At 41.8% G+C, this 26201-nt stretch overlaps 1 protein-coding gene across 5 annotated transcripts in view; it reads right to left on the minus strand.

Moving 5' to 3' along the window:
* KIF16B (kinesin family member 16B) overlaps nucleotides 1-16280 on the minus strand; it is a 132584-nt gene extending 116304 nt beyond the window's left edge. For all 5 annotated transcript variants that reach the window (XM_027886509.1, XM_027886510.1, XM_027886508.1 and 2 more), the window contains exons 1-2: nucleotides 16208-16280; nucleotides 715-784 (exon numbers count right to left, since the gene is read on the minus strand). In XM_027886509.1, the coding sequence (XP_027742310.1) occupies nucleotides 715-784; nucleotides 16208-16254 (117 nt within the window). In that variant the 5' untranslated portion in view covers nucleotides 16255-16280. The remainder of the gene's footprint in view (nucleotides 1-714; nucleotides 785-16207) is intronic.
* Nucleotides 16281-26201: the final 9921 nt, after the last annotated feature.

Genomic DNA, 26201 nt, shown 5'->3' on the forward strand with positions numbered 1-26201 from the left:
TCAGTTAAAAGCAATCCTGTATATAACATTATAACCAGGGATTATCCTACACATATAATTTATAGGAGCCAGAGAGACCTTTGCACCATGAACAGCACTTCAGGGTGGAGTCATAATTAAAATGGTGTTACATACCCACTGCTCAAGACATGACAGCTGGCACTACACCTCTGCAATATTCACTGTGATCCAAATCAGCCTGAAGAAACTACACGCTGAAACTCCTACACACTGAAATTCCTTTTTGGGTATTGGTCACTGGAAACTATCTTGCAAAAACCAATTTGCTGTGTGACTTCTCTTGCTGGGAGTATATTATTAAAATATACCATCAAAATGTTAGAGCAAGTGATGGGTACTTTGGGTTTGGCTCATTTCCACAGGAATTCCAGAAGACTTTTTCTAGATAAAGCAATGGTTTAATAGCTATCAGGCACATACCTCTTCCATTGTTGGCTTTCATCTTCCAGATAAATAATGATCAGAGTGATAAACCTTTGAAAAAACTGATGGGATACAGCCTGTAGGGTGGTTTTCAGAAAACCACAGTGCAGGAAGTTAACAATGTAACTTGTTTCCCCAAAAGATTGCTTTAACATGGTATTTAAAACCTAAAAGCTGTGCTCCACAGTGCAGCAAGCACCACTGCTTTGTCCACTCATATTTTGGTGACTAGCCAGTTAAAACCTACTTTTTAAAATTATGTTTACTCACCTTTAAGTTTGTGATTGTTGTTTTATTTTTTTCCATTGAAATAATAAACTTTGCATTTAGGTCTTTCTCCCTGAAAAAAATAAAATTAAAAAAAAAAAACCCTTTAGTATGTTAAATAGAACACCACAGTCATATTTCCACCCACGAGGTTGCTTGCCACAGTCACTTATCAAATTAATTCATTTTTTATTGCATTTTGTAACTGCTGTGACCAATGTTTATTTATTCCTATGGCATATATTTGAAGTATTTGGGCTTGCCTCCAAGTCCCTTCACCTAGAAATAGAGCAGAAGCTTGGGGAAACCCACTTCAGAAACTGAACTCTGCAAGTCAATTAAGTGGTTTGTCCTTAATTTAAGGTACTCTGATCCAAAGCCCAGTGAAGTCAATTAGGTGATTCTAAGAAAGGGAAAAATAGAATACTGTAAGATAAGCCCTGGTCTCTCACCACCATTCCAGTAGCAGCAGTTCCCACTTTTCCATGCAGCCTAGGGAAGAGGGACTAAATGTTTAAAACCACAAAAGCCTAGTATTTTAAAACTCTCTTAGAAATAAGGTACCAAACATATTTTTTGAGCTGTGATGCATCACAGCAGTGCAGGAGAGAAGCTCTGGTACCAATAGTGTTACACAGGTTAGTCGCTTCCCAGAAAGAAAAAAGTTGTTCTTCCCAGGAAGAAAAAAAATCCAGTTCTGCAGCAGCATGTTCATGCACTGGAAGCTATTTCACATCATCGGTTTCTGACTGTTTTCAAAACTATCACAAAAAATTGTAAGCTTAGTGTCAAAAACCAGCACGTTCCAAACTGCCTTCTGGAGATGGGATTTTGTTATCCTTAGTCATAAGAGCAGTACAGGCTGCTCCTGAATGGCAACCTCGAGAAAAACACCGCCTGTGCTCATAAAAACATGCACATGGAAGAAAGAGCCAGAAGAGGAAGATACACAGCACACAAAATCTCACTCCCCAAATGCCAACAGACACACCTGTCCCAAAACCATCTGCCAAGTCACCTGACAAACTGGTGTGCCTCACTGGAGCAGAGGAAAGCACCAAAGAAAGAAAAGCATTTTATTTACTAAAAAACTATTTATAAAAAAATTTAAAGCAATAAAGTGCTGCTTTACCGTATCACACAATATCTCAACAGCTACTGGATATTCACTTGCACCAGCCCAAATTGCAAAAGAGAAACTCCTTCCCACTAAGAGGAGACCCAAGTTCAGGATTTTAGTGTGACATTTCCTTCCTCATGGTGCACTGGATCACTCAACTCTGTGTTCCTCCAGCTGACACTGCAGCCATCCTCCATTCATATTAAATTTTTTTCAATACTAAAGAAAAGCAAAGCCCATTTTAAAATCTAGATTAATGAATAAAGATTAGGTAAACAAAAGCGCTTAATTAAATATCAACACATTAAGTTATTTTCTAAGCTAATAAAAGATATAATTGTAATTATTGTAACATTAATTATAAAACTGAATTTAGATCTACCAGAGAAAAATTTGAGGAATGCCTTGTGATTATTAGATCTACATTTAAGATACTGAAATATACAGCAACAGGTAAAAAGTGGGAAATGGAGAAGAAGTTTCCAATGATGGGCTTTTTGTAGGAAACAGATTTTGGCATTGCAGTAATGCAGCCTGTGGATGGCTGCCATTCATCCTGCTTCCTCCAGAGTCTCTGCTTGTCTGTAGGTATTTGCTCAGCAGAAATGTAATAATAATCTGCCCAATTAAATGGTAAATCCTACTATGAAAATCTGTTTCAAATATAAACTGTAACCTGCTTCCTCTAGGAAGCTTGTAAGGACTCTTGGCAGGAAGCAGTTTGGGTCAGAATTATTGCTTTTTTATCTAGATTTCTTCTTGCTTGAGGTGTGCAAAGTACGTCATGCCTTCTTTCCCAGACCAAGCCAGCTCTCCATATTACTCACCTAAAGGTACTCAATAATGGAAGACTGATACAAAATGTTTCAAGTCCAACACCCACATATGAACTCCACAAAATTCTGAGAAGCCTACAGTAATTAATTTTGTGATAACACTGATAATATTAATAAACATTATTAAAGAATGGGGAATTTCAAAGTAAAAAAAAAAAATTGCCTTGTAAAACACTAGCCAATAATACAGTTCATAAATAGAACTTTGCATTTTTGTAGGAAAAGGGATAGAGAGAGGACAATCTAATACAGGAATACTATGATCAGAATCAATAAGCCAACCAGAGAGAAATGACAAAAAATTAACAGGAATCAAATGCTAAAGCATCACTTTAAAATGAGACAGCTGAGTATAATTTATTGTACCCACAAAAGAGTTTGAGAGCATCCCATAAAAAACAATTGCTTGCATGACATCAGTTATTTCCAGGCACTCATTTAATGCAGCTCAGCAGGGGCCAAATCACTTTCAAAAAGTTTTGATTACAAGTTCCACCTTAATTATAGGTTCAGGCTATAAACAGCTGTATTGCAGTGTTGGGTAACCTTCTGAGAACCTTCAGGGCAGGAACCACCAGCCCTACCTCATCCAGAGAACCAGCCCCAGCTACTAAGCCAAGACTGTCCCCGTAAATAGCAGCCCCTATCACAAAGCAACATAAAGAGTCCAGCTGCCAAAGATGGTTCACAATTAATGCTTTGATGATTTAAGAATTCCTGCTTCCCCCTAGGCCCAACCTGCTCACAAAGCAGCACTGAGAGCTGGCCTCCTGGCTTTTCTCCCTGCTGTTTCACACACCACGTGGAGTTTCAGAATCACAAGAGAAGGAAACCTATAACCCGTGATCCCATGGCCCTTAACCAAATGACACAGTGATCATGCAGGCAAGTTTCTTGGCACAGACACCAGGAAATGTATCAGCCCAGTGTTGTTATTAACTCCACTATTGCTAAATTGAGCTGCTCATCCAGCAATTCACTGCAAGGTAGAAAGAGGAAAAGTAAAAAAAAAAAGAAAAAAAAATTCAGAAAAAACACTTCAGATAATACTGACACTTGAATATAGAACAATGCCAATGTTAGGATCAAGATAAGATTAAAAGAACTAGTCTTGTAACTGACTTGCCAAATGGCTTACTTAGGCCAAGTTTCAATAATTTCCTCACAAGGGGCTCATGGGTTGCAAAGAACTGCTCCAAACTGAAGATGATCCAGCAGCTGTAGGAAAACATGGCAGCTCCATGAAAAGGGCCCCAACAGAGATACCTCTGTTTCTTTCTCTCTTTCCCTTACATTCCCAGCTTATTTTGAGGACAAAGACCAGAGCAGTTTTTGCATCCCCATGGGCATCTAGTTGAAATCATACCACAGACAGCCAAATATTAGCAGTATCTCCAGATTTCAAGGCAACTTTCAATGACCCTTGTTCATTAAGTCTTTTATCCATCCCAAGACTTTTTGAAGATACTCCCACAGAGAGAAGGGAGAAAAGCATGAAAAACCACTGTGACCTCAAATATAAACCAACAAGGGAAGCTTTACAGAAAGCTCTATTACTGATGTGCAAAATCTCTTTGGTCTTCTTCCAAGTTCATCTTTAAGTTCCTTCCTTTAAGGTCCTTCAATGGAAAATTCAGTTATTTAAACAGTGGGTTTTTTATGAATCCTTTCAGTATTATTCAGACACTAGAGCATTTACGACAGCTAAACCCATTAAATATTAATGATATTATGATTTCCATTCAATTGACACTAAGGGAATCAGTTGTGATTACCTGTCAGACTCTGCAAAGAGAACAGAAAGAACAAGATGTGTTTCATCTGAGGTGTGGGAGGGGAAAACCAAAAAGGACCAGGCAGAAAGTGCCAGCTTTCCCAAATATTGTTTCAAAAGATGCCTTCAGCAAACCCACAAGGCTGCAAAGCCAAGGTCACTGGCACTACCTGAGCTGCCAGCAGAGCACTCTGTGTCAAAACAGAAAGAGGGGCTGTAAAATACATGCTTGGAAACTCACTTAACTGTAGACACTTAATGAAAAATCTACTGGAAGAGGATTATATTGAAGGCCAGATGTGTGATTTTGTTCCTCAACCACCCCAAAACATAGTCTGAGTTTCATAAAAGCAACTCATGCTCAAAGGTTTTTCTTTTCAGCAAAGTGTCTCCTACTTGTTACGCTCACATTTTAGGCACAATGTTAGATATTTCCTGTTCTATCACTCTGCTTGTTCACTACCCAGGTGTATTTCTGGGGTCACAAAGCAAAAGAACGAAGGTTGCTTAATGACCAGGAGAATTCAAGCTAAATTTAACTGAAAAACCAGCACAAAGTGTGGCACAGAAAGAATCCTGCATCTTCTGGTAGCTGGATAACAAAGTAACTGTATATTTGCCCTCATGTCCCATTAAATTACACAGACCAAGAGCACTTTCCTTTGTCTGAGTAACTCTTAAGAGGGAAACATCAATACAACTGCACACTTTAAAAGGTCAAGCAAAAACCCTCCTACACAAGAAATTCTTTGTTACTTTCTGTAACTACAGGAAAAGTGATATTGTTGCAATCTGAAGTATCACACAATTTCTCTTTCCCATCCAGAGGTTTTTGTTTGAGGGTGGGGGGGGGTGGGGTAACAACTTCTATCCTTACTAAATTATTTTGTAATAAGTATATTTTTTTAAAATGTGTTTCCATATCTAAGTGCAGATAAAAACATAAATCTGGTGGTCTGCAAATAAAATATCTTCAACACTCTTTGGGTTAATTTTTTCCATAATCAGCAGTAACAAGTAGTTTCAATGTAATGCTGGCTGAGATTAAAACCAGAACAAATCAAGCAATCTGATATAATCCCAGGATTCTGGGAATTCGCTGTGGCTTGGGTTACTGGTATAAAATTCACAGTTGTCTCCACAACAGGGCAATAGCCCAGCATATCCTAAGCTCAAAGTGACCCCACAGTGCTGACTGAAACTGCTACAAGCCCATAATTAAACTACATTTACACCAGTGTAGTGTAAAACTTAACATTGTAAAACTACACATTGTACACACAAGTGCAATCAGATGTCCTTTGGTCTCGGTTTGAGGGGAATTCTGGATGGATCCAGTGATGGCTGATAAGGGTTGCAGCCTTTCCCGTCAGTCAAGAGGGCTCTGCAGACTCTGACAGCTGCCTGTTGTCTCTGACAGCACATCTTCATTATCTTCCAGACCTCTTCCAAGCTGTCAAATCCGTCTGACATGGGCCAACAGCCTCAAAAGCTCGGGATGAGCCAGGGCTGGCTGACAGATGGGCTGTGCCAGCTCTCTGGTTTCACCTCACTTGCAGCCAGACAAGACAAGAGCAGATGAACTCCTGGGGGCTGAAGTTAAAAGAAACAGCTTCCTATGGATCAGATTGTCTTTGTGTCTCATTAAGAGACAAACTGTGCACCTATTTAGTGCTTATAACAAGAATTTTGTCATAAAGCACGTTTCTGTGATCAAGGGAATCTTAATCATTTGCTAGTGTGGATTTATTATGATACCCACGTTCCCTTCTGTGACGCCAGTTTAAAAAAAAAAAAAATTGGCAAATTTTGCAAATAATTAAAAGAGAGAGTTCTGCTAGTCCCAGGACTTTCTCCACAGTGCAGGTGAAACCAGAACAATAAATCCAGTGACAGAGAATGCAGACACAGGGGAAATCTTGTACATCTTATGAAACAGAAATAATCCCTAAATTTATATACTAGTACACACATATCAGTTCTTGTATGAAGGACAGCCTAGATTAAATGCCTTTTGCCATAAGAATAAATTTTACCAACAACACTGGAAGCCAGCAGTTTAATCTACAGCAGTAAGGCTCCCAGAAAATGAACATACAGGTGTCCTTGTGCTGTCTTCTGTCAAATGATATCCAGCTTCTTTGGGAAAACTATGCACAGTAGCATGCACAATACAGATTGCTAACATTAAATCATGTTCCTGACCTGCTTTTAAAATTTGTATTTTTAATAATATTATAAGTAGCTTCACCTCTCAATAACTCAGATCATGTCAAGTGCGTAGCCACATAAGCAAATTTTTAAATCATCAGCAACAACTAACCTAAAGTTACAGTATCCACACATGCCATGGTCACTGATCTCCTAATAACCTGGAAAATATTTCATGTTCCATTTTCAGACTACCTCGACAGTGACTTTCCTGCTTTGCCTGCCTACTGACCAGGCTCAATAACTCTCTTACCAGCAGGAACTAGTCCTGCATATCTAAAGTTTAAGAAAGCCACACATGAACTCCCCTCTCACACATTTGTGATATTACCCTTTGAAGAAAATGCAGCAAATGCCCATCTTTGGCAGAAGTGTCATAAAATGTAACCTGAGACACAACCAAGTTGATATGAATGACATCCTGGAACTGTGTTGTAACTATTGTAACACTGTGAAGTTTATCCTGGATTTCAGTCCACACGGTATTTTGTTCTTAATATCTTGTTTCTTTCAATTTGTTCTTTTATCCCTGCTACTCTAAGTTATAAAGACAGTATTGACTTAACCCCTTGTGTACAGCAAAAAAAAAAAAAAAAAAGAAAAAAAAAATTATTCAAAGAAACCACATTTTCTCCCTTCAGTGCCCTTCTCTTCTGGGGCAGGAAGTCCTCAATTTAGAAATTCAGGAAAAAAATAAATTGTGCCTGACCTCACTGATCTTTTAGACCCTCAAATAATCCATAAGGCTGTTCATATGTCATTCTTTTCCTCTACTGAGACACACAGAAGCAATCTGGAATGAAAAGTGACTTCAGTTATCTGAGTACAAATACCTCTTAAACATATAAGCATACAGAAAAATGATGGGTATACTCCAAGCTTCTGCATCTCACTATTGCTTTGTATTCACAGTATAAACTCTCTGGAGAAGAATCTTCATAAAGGCAATATTTGAAGTGCCTGACTCTTCAGCAATAAGAACTTCAGCCCATCAGCAATTAAGATGCCAAGTGCCACGTAGGTGCTCTTACTGTTAGATACCTCTGAAAAACCCTCTCTCAGTAAATAACCCTGCCTTTGTATTCACAGCTACTGCAAAATAGAGGACTTTGCTCTTCAATTCAGTCAGCTGTTCCTACCAACAATACCTGCCTTTCAGACACTCAGACTTCCAAGTCCAAGAGCTCAGTCAGGTTAAAACAGCTGAGTGCTAATCCCATTTATTTCAAAACTGATCTTAATTTCAAATAAACAAAGCCTGAGAAACAAACTGACTCACCTTTCTCTCGCTTCACTGCATCGGGAAAGCTACAATTCAGAGACAATCACTACCTTCTGTTGGTTTCAGGGAGCAAGGTTTGAACGTACTTTACTGTTCATCATTTCACTGATCTAACGTGTGTAGGTAACCTGGCAACGTGTCTGATAATACTGACATAAGTTAACTGGGAAACGCTATTCTAAAACTACAGGTTTAAATTCAAAATGCTTAAGACCACAATGTTTGGGGGATTACAAACTGTAAACGAGGCCAGGTTAATTGCATTGCCCCATTTGTGTCCACACTGCCACTGCGCTCTGGCCCTGCTGGCACTGGAAGGTCTTTGTTCTTCAACGCCAGCGAGGGAGACAGATGAAACAAGGTAGTGATTGTGACAAATCCCACTGCCTTGAAAAATTTTTGAAGCATTTGCACTAAAGTACCGAAAAGGCCAGGAAAACAAGCACATGTAAGCAGAAGCTATATGTGGGCTTCCTGACCCCTGATGGTTTATGCAAGATTAACTCTTCCGTTCATGGGAACCCAGTATTTGGCTGGAACTCCCTGGAGTTCCTTCTGCAGCAAGTCTTGCTCCAGTTTTGCTGCTCACCAACAAAAGGGTAAAGCTCTGCACTTGGGACTATCCCTGCTAATCCATCTTCCTTGATACATGAGCAAGATCCCATTGTAAAGACTGCATTTATTCTCTCTCTTGTGTACAAAGCTGTGCAAAAACCACTGCAGAGGAGGTTGGAGGTAGAATGCCAAGCACAGGAGCTGCTTAGAAGCCATCCAAGTCTAGTCTCACCTTCCCATTCAAGCAAGATCATTTCCTGTAACAACTTTCTTAAAAGGAATTATCTCTACCCAACTGCCCAGGCTTTCATTCCTCTCAGGAGACTCTTCCACAACCTGCACTATCTCATTAGCAGTAATTCCTTAGATACTGTTTAAGCTGATCCATTATTAGCTTCATTCCATTACTCTCGAGATATTATGAAGGAGCCACAACTAAGTATTTAATTCCTCTTTTCAACATTTAAGCCCTGCAAATATTTGTAGATTTGCATCTCCTAATCTATTCCAGTAGTCATAACATAGAGTACATATGCAGCTCGATATTCTTTGAATCACTGACTCCCATCATTTTTGTTGATCTTTTCCCACATAATTCAGACAACGGGGTTCCAAAAACAGGATTTTACGAGATATTGACCTGGGGACTTGCTGGGGGAAGCACCAACCACAGCTTCAGTGGCTCTGCAATGTATTTGCAAACAAGATCTGCACTGAGATTGTAGCACACTGCTAAATTCAAATCCATGGTTTCTAAGTAGAAAAGCTTCAAAGATTAACCACGGAGCGAAAGGCCATTGAAAGCAGAGGAAAACAAGCCACTGATGTTCAAAGACCATGTACTTTAGCACAGGTGAGAAACTCTAGAGAAACAAACCACCAGGGAGTGATGACATTCTCTAGTGCTTGTACCCCTAAGTTTTAGCTCAGCACTTCAGCACTGCTGACATTTGCTATTGTGGAAAAGCCTAAGGAGAATACAACTAGTTTTTCTAGAATATCCTGACCTATGACATCCAAATTCCCAGCCAACTCTCATCCTTGCTGATGGCTTCTCTATTTGACTTTAACTTCTTATTTTAGCAAAGGCTACTCTCCTCAGACCCTGCTCCTTCACACAGCTGTCCAGTACTGCATTTTACCACCTCTTGGGAAACACATGGCAAGACCACTTGCAACTTAACCTCTTCAGGAGAGCAGCTGTTCTGCTTTACATTTGCAATGCTCTCCTTAAACTCCTGGGTAAAAGAACTCTGGCATTTTCTCACCTCCTGACTGCTGCTTCTTCCATTCCTACATAAACAGGACTGAACTATTTATCTGCTCCTTTTTTACTCTTATACCAAAAAAAAACTTTAAAACTTTAAAATCAACAGTCTCCTTGCTACTTTATTAATTGCTACTACATTGATTATAAGTTTCTGTCACCTCTTAAGTTTGCCTCTGACAACCCACTAAGCTCTTCTCCACTTTTTCTTTTCTAGTCCTTACAAGCTTGAGCCAATGCTCTGCTGTGAGCAAGCTGCTGCTTCTGCTTCACTTGCTTCAACAAGCCTTTTCTCAATTTTAGTGGTCTGCTTGCAGCCTTATAACACAGCTTATTACATCCCTTTCTCAAATATATGATCCATGTAGATACCGTTTAGAGGAGCCTCACAATACACAGCACCTCTGCTTCCCAGCAAAAACCACTACCTCAATTCCATCTTCATCCCAGAACTACAGACAGAAAAAACAGCCATAAACTACCATCTCTGAGACTTCTATAACCCTTGAGGGCACATCACAAATGTTGATGTCATCATGTATTGTTGATAGCTGTGCTTGAAGAACACATGTTCTTGCCACGTCAGACATCAAACGCCACCAAAACCAGGGACCAGCAGCCCCTGCAGAGCAGGGACACCTGCGCGTCCTACCCACCCTCCTTTTCTTTCAAGTCCTACATCTTAAACACATTGCTATACAACAATCATTTCATTTCCCCTACAGGGAACCACAGGTCAGATTCTACACTTCTAACTCACACCTGAACAAGTACTAGGTAGTGATCATTAAGGAGAGATGACGTGTATGTTGTCATGCTGACGCTTGCTCCTCTGGCCCCCACCCCTGGTAGCAGAGGACATGTCCTGAGAAGGTGTGCATGACCATATTGTAGAACAACACTCTTCCTACTGTTCATTCTGAGATAATAAACAGAAAATAAAAGCTTTTTTTTTTTTTTTTTTTTAATGTACCTTATGAAACTAAGAGCGCTTCTACTTTCAGGATTCAAGCTCTCTTACTATCACCTCTACATGACCTTAGAACTTGGACCAGAGTCTACACTGTTACACACTGATCCAATCCTGACAACAGAAGCAGCACTCTGATGAAGGTCCTTATACACACGTATATACATCGCTTCCTTTCAGGCAGAGAATTGCACCTACTTCGACCACTCTTCCAAAGGGGAAAATCTGTCAGAGGTCATTAAATGGATTCAAGGTTTTTGGACACCAAATGTGGCAAGGTCAAAAAGTCACACTCAGAACAGTTAGTTCACCTTGCCAACTCAGCATCAAAGTAGATTTTTATTGGATTCAGACTCACCCACATATAAAAGCAGAGACAAGAGAGAGATGTACATTCACCCTAGGCACACCAGAGCCTCACCCCATCTTTACAGATCTTTCAACTTCTTTTTATAGTAGAGAAGTTGTAGATGATTATAAATCAAATCACAAGGACCATTATTAAAATGGAACCTCAAACAGCATAAGAAACAGCACACTCAGCCTGCTGATAAACAGCTTATCCTCACTGGTACAGTAGTTCAGAAAGTGACAGTATTGCAACATTGGCCCTATTTAAGCTCTGAGTTATGTTTCTGGGATCACTTTGGACGCCTCTTAAGGGCAACAACCAGCAATCACTGCTCAGAAACAGACGCAGCAAAAATTTCACCATGTACTTCAGAGCCAAACATGATATTTAGCTGAGTATCCTTACTTGTAATCAATCCATCTTTTCTCACTCTACCTGTGTTACACCTGATGTTATACACATTTTGTCAAAACACTCAATCTTTATAAATTCATGAAAATGAAAAATATACACAGTAACTTGTACTTTAGACACTGCAATTTATCATCAGAAACCAATTCATTCCCTCTTCCCTGCACTGAAAACTCCATATTTTGAATGTATGTTTTCTGCTTCTCAATTCTAAAAAGTATGAATAGTTAATTATAAATTTCATGCTCCCACTAAGTCCTTACCTAAATCATTTGTAAACATTTAAAATGGAAATTAAAGATTTCAGCTGGCTCTTCACTGTTTACTTGTTTATTTTTTTTACTGTTACAAAAGCACTCCAGTCACATGTCCCCCGTAAAATGAAGCAGCTCCTTTTATATCTCTGTCCTTTGCATTGGTATATTAATTTGAGCAGTTGAAAACTCTGTTATTGATACTAAGGCCTGGATTGTGCAAGAAGTTATTTTTAAAGATAATAAAATGTTGGTCCTACATTTCCCAAGGTACTCTGACTCCAGCTCTGCACGGAGAGGAGTTGCTTAGACTTACATGCATAACCAAGAGGTGTAATAATGTAAATCCAGGAGGGCCTGCCTCACATCTAATGAATAATCACACAGAATGTATTTGTGGATTAAAGTATCGGCATCAGCATGGCTTTTAATCCATACAAACCCCAGAGTCACAAAAAACCCTTCTCCAAGCAATAAAATGTATTTTCTCTGTCTCCCCACTATCAAATATAAAAGCTGTTAATCTTCAGGTAGTAATTGCGAATGACCACACAGAGCACTCCAGCCTCTGACAGGCACTTCTGCCATCCCAATCAGTCACTTCTGCTTGGAGAGCAAATCCAAGGAGTGTGGGCATGCAGGAGTAAAAATTGATCATTTAAAGATGAAATCAAATTGCAGTTTCTATTTCATTATAAGAACAAAGCTGTGAAAAAGTCTACACAGCTTATTTATTTAAATACATTAATTTAAAAACACTGTAACAGCACTGGGTTAGACAGGGAAGAACTTCCTGCAGTGCAAGCCCACATTCTGACATCAGCTACATCTCTGCAGGTAAGGACAGCACGTGGCCTTTGTTTAGTTTGTTCAGCCAGTTAAATACAATAGTTAGTTTAAGCAAATACAAGAAACAGATGAAAAGGGTTAAAAATCAAAAAAAAGCTTGCTCTCCTCTGTTACTTCATAAATTAAAAGCCAAACAGAACAGAGCTATTGGGTATAAGAAATTGAGAGGCACAAGAATTAGCAACAACATTTGCAAGAATCAAGTTGATATTTCCTTTATTAAATACCAAAACATTTTTTCTTAATTAGTATATTTTAGATGGTTTTATTTATCTGACAAAAAAAGCATAAAAGTGGCTTTCTGGAACACTAATTCAATTCTAGTTTCCATGCAACAAAACCAAGAAAATATTACCCCCTTTCTTCTTAAAAGACTCCAAACAGATGAACATAAAGCAAAGCATTTATTTGAATTGTGAAGATACAATGCACAATACAAAACACAGAGGCAGAATCAGGTGAGACTTAAAAGCATCCCAAATATCTCACACTACACAGGAGACAGCAACTAGTAACCAGGAACCCAAAGTCATCTGTTCAGTATGTGATCAGAACAGGGCCTCAAAGCTGATTACACTTCCCTATAATCCCATCATTTTGCTCAGGAAATGGCCTTTCTGAGGAAGGACAGGATCTTGATGAGAAACTACATTTGGCAGGACTAGACATGGGATTCTTCAGTCAAGTCCTCCAAAGTATAAGACAACAAATGAATGCTTCAAGTGAATGTGTTGAAAAATGAACCTTAGAAGTAACAGTGTCCAAAACCATTGACTTGCCACAGCAAAATACATAAACCACCTAACCTCACCTCCCTGCAGATTTCTATCCAACGAGGAAAAGCAAGGCTTCTTCCAGCTGGCAGGGTTTTCACCACTTTACAGAAACATATAGCTATAAGCACTGACTGAAAGGCTGTCATGGCAATCCAGTATTGAATGAGAGAAACAAAAGTGCAGGTGGAGACTCACCAAGGAACTGAACTTCCTAAGCTTACTCTCACAACTCATTTTTAAGCAGTAAATGTAAAGCCATCACACACACTTTTATTATGTTATGCAGAGATAGTCAAAAGACTGTAGAGTAACCCTTGTGTAACACAATTTGGGATGTTCACTGCTCTAAGAAGAATGGTTGAGAGCTTTGACAGCAGCACTGAAATGAATAAATTCCTGCCAGGTCAAGTCAGAGAACAAAAAGTCACAGCAGAAGAAAAAAGAAAACTAAAATTTGTCACCTAAGCAATGGTACAGCAAGTAATCCTTAAATAACAACCCCCTCCCCATCACATGATTCATTCCAAAATCCACGTTCATGACTTATTACACAATTAGCAGTGCTATGACACCACACAGTGCAACTCCTCCATAATGCAAGACTCTTACCAATAACCATTCATTAGATGTGTCTTCTCTAATTAAAAATGACTCATGAAATAAGCTGCATTATATGATTAAGCTTTGAACAAACCAAAGCAAATTTAACTGAATTAAATTTAACTCTATACAGTATCTAGTTAACAATGTTCAAAATAAGTGCTGGAGAATGAACACCTGGTTGTAAAGTTCCTTTGAAAGAGTAGAAAGGCCTTTCCCCTGTAAAATGCTCCAGGGACCCAAAAAGGTCAAGGGAGCATGGCTGAGAGAAGACAGAGATTAAAGGGAACACCTGCAGAGCTGACCCTGCCTTGGCAGGAAGGTGGACTAGATGATCCCCAGAGGTCCCTTCCAACCCTAACAACTCTGCGATTCTGTGAAACCAATGCAAGCAAAATATAATTCCTGTTCCTGGCTTCTCAGTCACCACACCTTCACTACTGCAACAGGAAAAGCAATTGGATCCCCTAAGGCTTAAGATCTCAGTTTTACAAAACACAGCACGTGTCCAGCACTGACTGGAGAGGAGGAGGACCACCAACCCCAGCACTGGGTCCCACACCAAACAGCCACCGTGCCCCTGAAAAAAATCAAGACTTAGAAGTAACATGCCATGGCACCGAATTCAGCTTCCTGGTAATGTTTCATAAACAACATCCCATAAACAGCAAGGTTTTGATAACTTGAACTGGAAGGCTCTTCACAGTTTGCATGGTCAGACATGCACCAGTTTTCAGAGCAAGCTTATTCACAGCCAACTTGTTGTCACACAGCTGTGACACAGACCATTCCCTTGGCTTGCCCCTTGGACAGTGCCAGAACTCTGTCTACCCTGCCCTTAGGTTTGTACTCTTCCATCATCTGACAAACCATTTTCATCATTTTCTAGGCATCCTCTGATCCAGGCCCATCCAAGCTACCCTCCTATGTGCAATACAGATGTCATCTGATATTCCCTCATCACAACACTTCCACTCACACACCTGCGGTCAGTGTTTCCACTTCCCATCACCATTACCAGCCCTTTTCTCCTCTGCCATGTGCTTTCCATTTCCCTCTCTTCTGTCCCTTAGTAGAACACATAGTCTAAAACCAAAACTTCTACAAAACACTGCATATAACAAATCTTATTAATACTGAAAAGACCTGTGCTACCTGTTGTCTGAGACTCTCAAATGAAAAGTGAAGTGTGTATTACAGAATAATTTAAAAACCTCTTAAGAACCACACAGTCAGACCTGGGGGAGAGAGCAGGGGCAAGCAGGAGGGTGTGACAAGATTATTCACCAACTCTGACCCCAACCAATTGCCTAAACTACTTGAAACCAACCTGCAATATTTTCCCCTTCCTACCTACCTGCATCAGCTTTATTTTAGCAAGGCTTGTCTCTTCCTCACTGAAAACAAGACACTGACTGACTTTCAGAACTTGGTGAATTGTATTTTTTTAAATGCCTTTATCAGACCCAGTGAGAGGAGCAGCTGCCTGTTCCTTGGCTCAACAAACCACTTTTCTTTTGAACTGGCTACATCATTCAGAACGAGGGAAGAAGAGCACTACCTGTGGAATCTGATAGTTTTCTACATGTGGTTCTTAAATTACATAATCGACTCTATTGTGCACAGTATGTAGTTATTTCATGAAAGAAAACAGTGTTTATTCCCAAGACACATCTCAGGAAGTGGGAGATGAACTCCTGTCCATACAGCAAACGGGGCAGACTGCCAGTTTTAAACATACATATTTATGTACCTTGAGCTTAAACTGATAACCTTTGCCATCATATATATATACATATATAATATATATACATAAAACAACATATCTACGTGTTTATATTAATGGCTCCAAATAAACTGGGCAGCAATATCCTCTCCCTCTCTCAAGAGGGTAGAAGGGGCTGCTGTTTGTAAATGCTGTGAGTTTCTTTCACGTTTCAGAAGACCGGTAGAACACCCTTGGCAACTCCTTCTTCCCACTCTTCAACAAAGTAACTTTTCCGTCCTTCCAGAGAGATCAGACAAAGCAGCGCTCCGGACCGTGACAGACCGAACTTCCCGGGCAAAGCCCCGCGCCGGGGGGGAGCCCCTTCCCAGCCCGCCGGGAAGGAGGAGCGCTCCCAGCTTCGGGAGTCCCGGGATTCCCGGCGCAGCTCCCGCAGCGCTGTCACCGCTCGCACCCCCTGTGAGCGGCACCGGCTGCGGAGCGGGGCCGGCCGGCGGGGGTTCCCTCACTCACCTGCGGTTCATGGGCCGTACCCGCACGGCCACCTTCACCGAGGCCATGGCTCATCGCCGCCGACTGTCCGTCCGTCCGTCCGTCGGTCGGTCCGTCCGTCCGTCCCCGTCACGCCGCGCCCCGCCCGCCCCGGGCCGAGCCAGGCCAGGCCGCCCCTGCCTAGGCTGTGTCGCTATGGCAACCGCCGCCCTGCCCAGGGGGACGGCGGCCGCGCAAGGACAAACAACGCGCCACGCGTTCGGCTCCCCGGGTGGGGCGGGGGAGTTGCGGGAGAAGGAGGAGGAAGAGGAGGAAGAAGAAGGCTGAGAAGAGGGGTTTTGAGGGTTGGGGAATGGGATTAGCGATAGATACGGCGTGTGGGCGTGTAGGAGCTTCTCCATAGCGTCGTCCACCGCAGTGTATTTATTGGGCGGGGGGGCGTTATGTGCCTATAGGTGTCTGTTTATACATAAATATACTCATATATACGTATATATCACAGAATCCATTAGGCTCTAAAAGACCTCTGAGATCCTCGAGTCCAACCTATGACCCAACACCACCATGTCAACTAGACCATGGCTCCAAAGTGCCACGTCCGATCTTTCCTTGAACACCTCAAGGGATGGTGACTCCACCACCTCCCTGAGCAGCCTGGGCAGCCCATTCCAGTGCCTCGTCACCCTTTCTGCGAAGAAATTCCTCCTGATGCCCAACCTAAACCTCCCCTGGCACAGCTTAAGACTGTCCTCTCGTCCTGTCAGTGATTCCCTGGGAGAAGAGGCTGATCCCCACCTGGTTACATCCTCCTTTCAGGGAACCATCTGGCTATATGTACGTATATGCATATATACACATACATATAGAAATGTATCTATATGTAGATATATTGATATATTTTTATATAAATAAAATATATAGAGAGAGATATTTTATACATGTTCTATATATACATATATGTATATGATGTGTGTGTATATATATATATCTATCATCATCATGATGATATATATATATACCCACCACTGCAAATATATAAATACCCATTATACATAGAGAGAAATCTGTATTTAGAGTTATAGATAGGGATATCTATGTACACACACCTATATGTATATATATCCCTTTACACACTCCTATATATCTCTCCCTACATATATACACCCCCCTATGCACACAATACACAATATATACATAATATATATTTATATCTAAATACATGTATGTGAGGGGAGAGAGATATCTATGTAGATATATAGGTATAGATATCTATATCTGTTGATAAATACATAGAGAGAGATATAACTCATATAGATATATGCCTTTTGACAAGGGCACGGAGTGACAGGACAAAGGGAAATGGCTTCAAACTGACAGAGGGCAGGGTTAGGTTAGATATGGGGAAGGAATTCTTCACTGTGAGGGTGGTGAGGCCCTGCCACAGCTTGCCCAGAGAAGCTGTGGATGCCCCATCTCTGGAAATGTTCAAGACCAGGTTGGACAGGGCTTTGAACAACTCCGTGCCCACAGCAGTGGAGTTGGAATGAGATGATCTTTAAGGTCCCTTCCAACCCAAACCATTCTGATTCTATGATTCTATGAAATAATAAATATTTTTATTTGTTTGGAGTTGTCAGTGCTTGGAAACTACACCCAGGATAGAGACATCATTTAAAATCCTGTATAAACAGTTTCATTCAAGTCACTATGGTGTTACCAGCTTGATAAGCCAAAAGAAAAAAAAAAAAAGAAAAAAAAACAAACCACAACACCAAACAAAACAAACAAAAAAACCCCACAGTTGCCAAGACACAGAAGATTTCAGAGCCAAATACCTCAGTTTTAGCAGTGACTCCTACTGGCAACTCATCGTATCCAAAACGAGAAAGGAAAAAAGAAGGGGAGGTGACATCAGCTGACGAGCAATTAGCATCGATGGCAAGCGGGGTCATGTAGATGAATGAGCTGACCTGGGAAAAGGAGAGCAGAGGAGGGAAAGTGAGAGATAGAAGGACCCAGTGTTTACAGCCCAGAGGTGTTGGGGGAAGCACCAGGGTCAGAGGAACTCAGCCAGGACAGAAAAAATTTGGAGGATGATTGACTGCTGGAGGTGGTCAAAAGGGATGGGGTGGAAGCCCAACAGACATTGAATGACAGCTGAAAACCAGGACAAAAAGAGATGCCACAGGGTGGAGAAAGGAGAGGATGAAGAAAGAAGACATAAAAGTGATGTCCCCAGCAGTGCATCAGATCAACCGAGAGATGAGGTGATGTTTGAAGGGAGAGGTCAGGTCCAAGGGGTGGTTTTATTGCAAAAGGAAAGCTATTATATGTTCAATTTGCTTGAGAAAGAGAAGAGGAGGGATGAGAACAAGAGGAGGCCAGGGCAAGGGGTTAGAAAGCCACTGGTGCAGCAGCTTAAAAGAGAGAAAGGAGAAAGAAATATAGGGCCGGTAATAGGAAAGATGGAGGAAGGAACAATATACAGAGAGAGAGAGAGAAGAGCACATTGTTGGAGATGCAGCAAACTTTCAACTGCTAGACAGGACCTTTGGCCTGGGAGTCAGAGATTAAAAACAGTTTTGAAGTTTTGGAGATGGAAAAGAAAGTAGTGGATTTATAATGGGGATTTTTCCCGAGGTTTTCAGTGATGTGAGAGGACAAGCAGAGGGGAAAGATGCAAGAGGGGAGACAGTTTGTGGTGCTGAGACAAACTCAAGGGTAAGAGAAAAGAGTCAGGAGAAGTTTCAGCACTAATGTCAGAGTATCTCGTACCAGAGGTCACAGGAGCTCCAAAAAAGAAGGGAAGGGATCAGCTGTGCTGTGCCAGAGAGGTGTTACAGTGGGAGAGAAAGAACCAGGGCATTGGGAATTCACAGGAGCAGCAATATTTGCTTAAAAATCATCCAAAGACCAGGTCACTGTGGTGAGCAGGGGAGCTGACACACAACAGCAGCCAAATGTTCAGGCAGGGAGACCCCCATCAAGGCATCGGACAAATTGCTAAAGCCTGTTGAAAGCCTTATAGAGGACCTGGGAGATGGGCAACAAACTGACAAGCAATAGCACATACAGATTAGAAAGATAAGAATAAGCTAAAAATTGTATAAGAAAAAATAGACGTATAGACACACTCATAATAAGATTTAAAAAAAAAAAAAGCAGCAGTAAAAAGTATAATAGAATGTAATGATTTTTGGCATATATTAGGACTCCTAGGAAAGCCAACCAACATGTAGCCTAATTTGTAGAGCATCTACTAACTCCTCTCAGACAACTGTGCTTCCCCTCTCTCTGGTTAGCAAAACTGTTGAAATACATCTTGTTCAGTAAGTACATCTCCACATTCTGTGTTCCCAGGCATCCAGCCATCAGGGGATAAGAGCTCCTCCACACTCACATATCCTTCTGCATCATGGAAAGCATTTTTCCACTTTCCACGGTGAGTTCCAATTGCAGATGGGACCAGCTAAGGCACCCGCAGCACGCCCAGCATGAAGCAACAAAGCATCTCCAAGCTCTCACATCTTCCTAAAATTCTCCTTGCCTTGCTATTTAAGATATTTTTTTTTTACCTTTGCCAGGCCACGAAACAAATGCTGTGGGCAGCAGGTGAAGGGTAAAGCCCAGCCTGGTTTAATGAACCCTTGTCCGTGGGCACTGAGTGCTTGGTGGTTGGGGGTGTGACCGAGCAGCAGAGCCAGAGGGGTTGGCTTCACTCAGGATATAATTCAATACAACAATTATAGTCAGGAAAGTGGGAAAAAAATTAATCTGCTCAGTAAGACTAAGCAGAACTTATTGCTGGAGTTAGACACATTCAACACCAGTACTGTTTTCCTGGCTTTAATGTACATCCACAGGCAGCACAGGTTCGCTCCTTTGACACATTTCCATGTTCTTCTCTCTCCTGCCCCTTGGTTCAGCAATGAGTTAATAGCCTGAAGCTCTCACCAGTTCAGTCTGTCCCATGACATTATTACACACTGCATGTTATGTCTTCTGCAATTGCAGTGAAGGACAGACAAATTTTACCAGAGGAGGGTGCAGGAGGAAGGCTTCTTTCCTAAGGCTGCGCCTTGTAGTTACGCTGCTCATTGGATGTTTAGAGGATTGAGGCTGTAGGAAAGTCACTCTGTTCTCAGCCTGGCTTCTACAAAACTTGACAGAAAGGGATATTTCTCAGACTTCTGTGCGTAGGTGACGGTCTGTAGACATTAACTCCACCGCCAACACAATATAAATGGATGTAAATATACATACCCGCACCAAGTGCATCAACCTCCTTTCCTTAAAAACCTATAGGAAAATATATCTTTCAGTTTCTAACTACAAACTATTTTACACTCAGATACTCCTGGCAGAGTTTACAAACCCTAACCAAACCTAAGTCCTAACCAAACCAAAGGCACATACATTCCCAAAGAGTCCTCTACTCCCTTGGTGTAAGTGTCTTTAAGAAATACGTGGTTCAGATATGGTTAATGAAACATTTCCAAGAAGTTTCCTCGCAGAGTCACAAAGAGCCTCTCTGCTACCCTTCACTTAGAGTTGAGAAAGCGACTTCCACCTGCAGTAGAAAGGATCCTCAAACTCAGAGGTGGGATCTCTGGAGCTTCTGCAACCTGCTGACAAGAACACAAGCAGCACTGCACCTCACTGACTCTTGACCACCATCTCCTGCCCCTCCTCCTGGCTCATAATTGAGCTCTTGCGGTGGACCTGCTCATTCAGAAATGCCTTTAGGCACATACCATCCTTTCCTGGGGTTGCAAAACAGGTCCCAAGCCCAGGAGATGACAGGCTGGACCTTGCTAATAATGAGTGGTGCAAAGTCTGTCATTCAGGCCCTTCCAGTGATGGTGACCAGTTAGTTGCCTTTCCCTGCATTTGTATGCAAAAAGACTGGAAGTGCAGGAATTAATGACTTGGCCTATTGTTACTTCTTACCTGCTATAATACACTTTTCTCATCACAGTTTGTAATATGTTTCCAAGAAGGAGACATGAACCAGGACTTCTACCTGAGTGTGCTGAGATACCCTTCCTGTTGGCAGACAGTTGAGGGGACAGATGGATGGGCATCTCCCCACCCTGTGGGACTCACCATCAGGCCAAAGCTTGTCATCAGCCCTGATGACAAGGCTAATTTACTGATTAGCAAATTAGCATTTGCTAATTTGATGCAGAAAGGTCAATGCTCACTGTTAAAGAGATGAAGAGGGTCCTCCGTGGCCAATATTTGGAAGAAGGTATTATCTTGTCATGGATCGATTCATTAGCAAAGGTATTCTGCTCTCCACTCCTGGGAATGCTTTGGAGAAAACACTTGCTCAGCAGTGTCCTCCAACCTGCTGCTGCAGGGCTTTTCACACCTGAGGTGCCACACAGACTTGGATGTCATTTCTGCTGTCCCTGCTGAAACATATTGCGAACTCCTTTAGCTCAGACAGGGGAATCCTCCCCCTCCTTGGGCTACTCTGTTTTTCCAGTCTGTCAAAATCATGAGGAATAAACAGCACTGCCCATTCTCTGCAGCGTACACATGTGGTCCTTCTAATCCATGCACACAGCCTGCTTTCCTGAGCTCATTTCCAAGCCAAGTTTCAGGTCTGTATTTGTACCCACTTAGCACAAATCACATTTGTGCATCTTCCTTTTGAACTCACACTTGTATTCTGATGGAGGAGCTTGCCATGGGTAACTTCTCAAGGGATTGAGTGCCCTTCTGCTAGGCCTGTTGAAGCCAGGGCTTCAATACAGCTTCCGAATGGAAGGTCCAAGTGGAGCCGCCTGATGCAGTAAAAAGTAAAGGATGTCACTCTTAAGAATTAAACCATGTGCTGCGTGAATCCACATTAAACAAGGAGAATTATCCCATTTCCAGTGGGTCTCAGGATGCAGTTTCAAGTAAACAAGCATCAGGCTGTCAGCCTGAAATTCTCCTTGGGAGCTGTACAGTTTTAATGAGCTGCCACCAGTGCTGGGGTTTGGTATTTCCCCCTTTGCTCTTTCCTATACTTGCCTTTTTAATGAAATGCCATGGACATCAAGCCAGCTCACCTGCCAAGGTGCTGCTGGTAACTGTGGGTAAAAGTAATGAATCTGGGGCAACCCAGGAGGGTTGCCTGAAGCTGGCACTGCCAGCACCATCCTCAGGAGAGGCTTAAGGAGAGCAGCAGCAGCAATTACAGAATACAAGACAGGACTTTAGTGCCTTTGGCAGCAGCAGCAGCAGCAGCGACCACTGCTGTGCCAGGCTGAGTGCCAGCCCTCTGCTTGCTACAATTTGGGAAATTAGCTTAAACTAAATGGTAGCAGGTCCTTTTCCCTCTCCTCTTTGTTATCTGCATCCAACCCTCTTGTTGACCTTCACAATTATAATGGTGATAATATAATCTGGAATGTGACAGTTCCTCCTGCGCTTGGCAGAGGGACCATTCACAGCTCATCCAGCAGCTGGATGACACGATCAGTGAATGCTGCCTGCCCTTCCAGGTGCATCCCTTCCTGGAGAGCCTTGTGCCCATCACAAAAGTCTGGAGGTTTCACTGTGAGAGATTGGTACAGCAGACAGTGGCCTGTTTCCAGTGCAGACAGCACTTGTGCAGGGTTCCTCTGAATTCCTGGCCAAAGGTATAGGGAGATGGTTAGCTGGGTTGAAAGGTGTCCTCACTATTATACCCTTACAGTCTGTTAAATGACAGACTGTCATTTGAAGCAGGAGGGAGGGTGCAAATGTTTTGCAGCCATGCTGACTTTTGTTTTGGGATGTGGACTCAGACACTTGCCCTTTTGTAGAAGGACCCGAGAAGCTGCTGTGGTGCAGCTGTGGCAGGATAGAGAAACACCAAAGTCCAGACTAAAAGTTTCTTTTGGTCTGCTAGGCCACACAAAAGAAGAAAGAGTTTTTAAATAGCCTTTGAGTTTCATCATTGGGGGAATTAACCAAGTAAAGATTCAAACCACTGGGTACACATCAGCATTTTGAAGTTGTGTTGGGCTCAATCCAGAACTGAACCAGAACAGCTTCAGCCAAAGCTTTGTTAATACTGAATTACAAAGTCACTGGTCTGACTCTGCTGCTTTGATCTCCTGCTACTTGCTTCGTTCATTCTTCTGTGAGCTGATTTTCCTTTCCCTGTGCTTTCCACCTCCATTCAGTTTCACAGCATTTTAAACACATTTCATGTGGAAATAAGCAAAAAGGCATGTAACAACAGAGAAGCAAATGCACTGTGCACTGCTCACATTTGTAGATGTATTCTATAGGAGATGACTTTCTCCTCTAACACACAATTGTCACCGTGAACTCTAACTGTGAAAACACAGCCACTACATTTCTATTTCAAAATATTCATGGGAGATGGCTTTTTACAAGAGAAGTTTGTCCTACACAGAAACTTTTCTCATTACAAGGAGCACTCATGAGTTTCACAGAGCATGCTCTTGCATTTTAAACGTGTTGCTGGCTTCTTAGAAGTGAGGTTGTTTTTGTCCCCTCTCCTGCTTCACTTTCACTTAAGGAGTCTGACAAGGAAAAGTGTGGTACAGAGAAGTGGAAATGAAGAATAAGTGGTTTAGTTGACATTTAATTTCTGCACAGCTGGAAAGAGAAATGAGATTGTCTATTGTCCAACTCATTATTTTTCCCAACCCTCCAAGAACGTAGCAATTTGTTGTTTTGTTATTAAATACAATAGGGAGATGTTATGATAATTTTTCTTATCAAGTTCTCATTATTTACAATTCATGGACAGTTGCAGTTTCTGAGCTCTCTAGTTTGCTCTGTTTTCTGGTGTATCATTCAATTAACACTGAGACAATCTGTTAAGTCCAAAAGGTAACATGACAGGGTCTGATAAGCAAGCAAGCCACAGAAAGATCTAATAATGTTTAATGAATTACTGCAGTGCTCTGTTTGGAGATATTCCTTTGGCAGCACCCTGGGATTTATACAACTCATCAACGTGTCACTGCTTGGGATCAAGAATAGCCATATATTTTGAGGCTATGTCAGGACCAACCTCTTGGGTATGCCAGTGTAGTTTTATTCAGGAGGCCAGGGAAATGCCTTGTATACAGCACTGCCATTTACTCCTGGCTTGTTAAAACACAGGCAGTGCATTCCTTCTCACTCCTCATCCCGCCACCCCTCTTATCACCTTTATTGGCATTAAACATCCAGGAGGTTTAAGGCCACGAAGTCTCTTCCAGAGAATTCTCTTCCAGAATTTCCAGTGAGCTACACGTTGCCACTTCATGTCCCTCAATAGGTTGCAGTGCTGGAGGACCATGGAATTTAGCACTGGGAACCACTTCTCCACTCTGCATCTGTAGAAGCAAAATGGACAGTGCTGATGCCGTCATCCCCACAAGCAAGAGATAAAAGCTGTGAAGGGCATCTGTCTGGCACGCTACACCCAGGAGCTCAGCCATGGTTGCTATCAGGGTATCTAGATTTAAGGTAGAAAAGTGTCTTTCAGGTATCCACCTTGGAGGACATCAGGCTGCAGAATGACATGAAAGAAATTAAAAGGCAAGAGAAGCTTTTCTGGAGGCCAGAGAAAGTTTTGTTGATGGCATATGGGAAACTAATAATAATTTACCTTTCTTTCTGTGTTTCCAGTATTACTTCTTTTCCTTCTCATGGCAGAAATTCCCTTTCCCTTTGCCTAGAGAGGTTCAGGGTGGGCATTAGTGAGTTATTTACACTGTGGGATTAGGGTACCTAATAAGGAATAACTGAAGCTGAACGCTGGGAGATTGTGGGCATGAAAAGTATCGCTGCTTGCATTATTACACCCAGTTTGTCCCCTTATACTTTTTCCCTCATTTTTTCCCATTTTTTTAAATGGAAATGAAGGCTAGTGATATAGCCAGGCCCAGAATAAAATAAGAACAACCTGGGAAAATACAGATTGATGCAAAGCCAAAGGGAAAACACTGAAAATCGTTGAGAAATCTTGTACAGACTTCAGTGCAATTTGATCAATATCTACAGGGAAAAGCAGACAAATATATTCTTGGAATAAAGTTCCCTAAGAAAACACTTAGAGGATTTGGATAAAGCAAATTTGGAGAGAAATAAAGAGATTACTCTGAGTTAGTATAGACTACATTTTTGTCTTAATGCAGTGCTTCTATGTGAAATCTTGTTGTATTTAATGCTAAGACTAGGATCAGCAGAAAAACAGACTGAGGTACAGGTCAGCTGTCTTAATAAGATAGGGCTTTATGTGTAATCCCTAGAGAAAGAGATGGTGGAGGATTGAGCTGCTGAATATGGTAATAGCCACAGGAAAACTATTTTAGGAGATACTTGAAAGGCAGCACACACATCTTCAAAGGATCTACACATTCCTCTTGACTGGAATGAAAGATTTAGGCAGTCTGTAAAGCCATTTTCCTGACACTCGCTCATGAAAATAAACATAACTATCTTTCTATTCAGGCCAGTAAGCCAAGTCTACCACCCAGCGAGCCAGTGAGTGAGTCCTGCTGGGAATTTCAAGGGGCAAAAGATACCTTAAGAAAAGAAACAGCAAACAGAAGCAAGGGTGTGGTAAGAGATTGCTGCTGGGGCTGGGGAGAGCAGGCAGACTCCTGATGGAAAAAGGAGCCCCTGGGAAGCACTGGGGCAGAGAGAATCACTGACTGATGAATACAGGTTCTGTTTCTACACTGGGTGGACAAGGGAGGACTTCAGCCCATCAGGGGAACATCCGTCACCACAGTTCCTGCCTATTCCCTGGAGGTTTACTGAACCGACTCCACTTTCATTGTCTAAAAGATAAAATAAGCTTCATCATTGGCTTCAAAGGCTGGCTTTGCCTGAATAAGAAGAAAGAAGAACAGGACTTGGCCTATTTTAAAAGGCAGCTGGATGGGTAGAGTTCATATACTCTCCAAAAATCACTGTCAGCATTGTTCCAGCTGCAGAGCAGCCTCCAGGAAGAGGGCATCCCTTTCCAGCATGCCATGGTACCAAGCCCATGAAACACCTTCCCACACAT

The sequence above is a fragment of the Empidonax traillii genome, unplaced genomic scaffold (genome assembly GCF_003031625.1).
Source record: "Empidonax traillii isolate 1590-97213 ecotype Southwest subspecies unplaced genomic scaffold, ASM303162v1 scaffold188:size807701, whole genome shotgun sequence".
NCBI classification, from domain to species: Eukaryota; Metazoa; Chordata; class Aves; order Passeriformes; family Tyrannidae; genus Empidonax; species Empidonax traillii.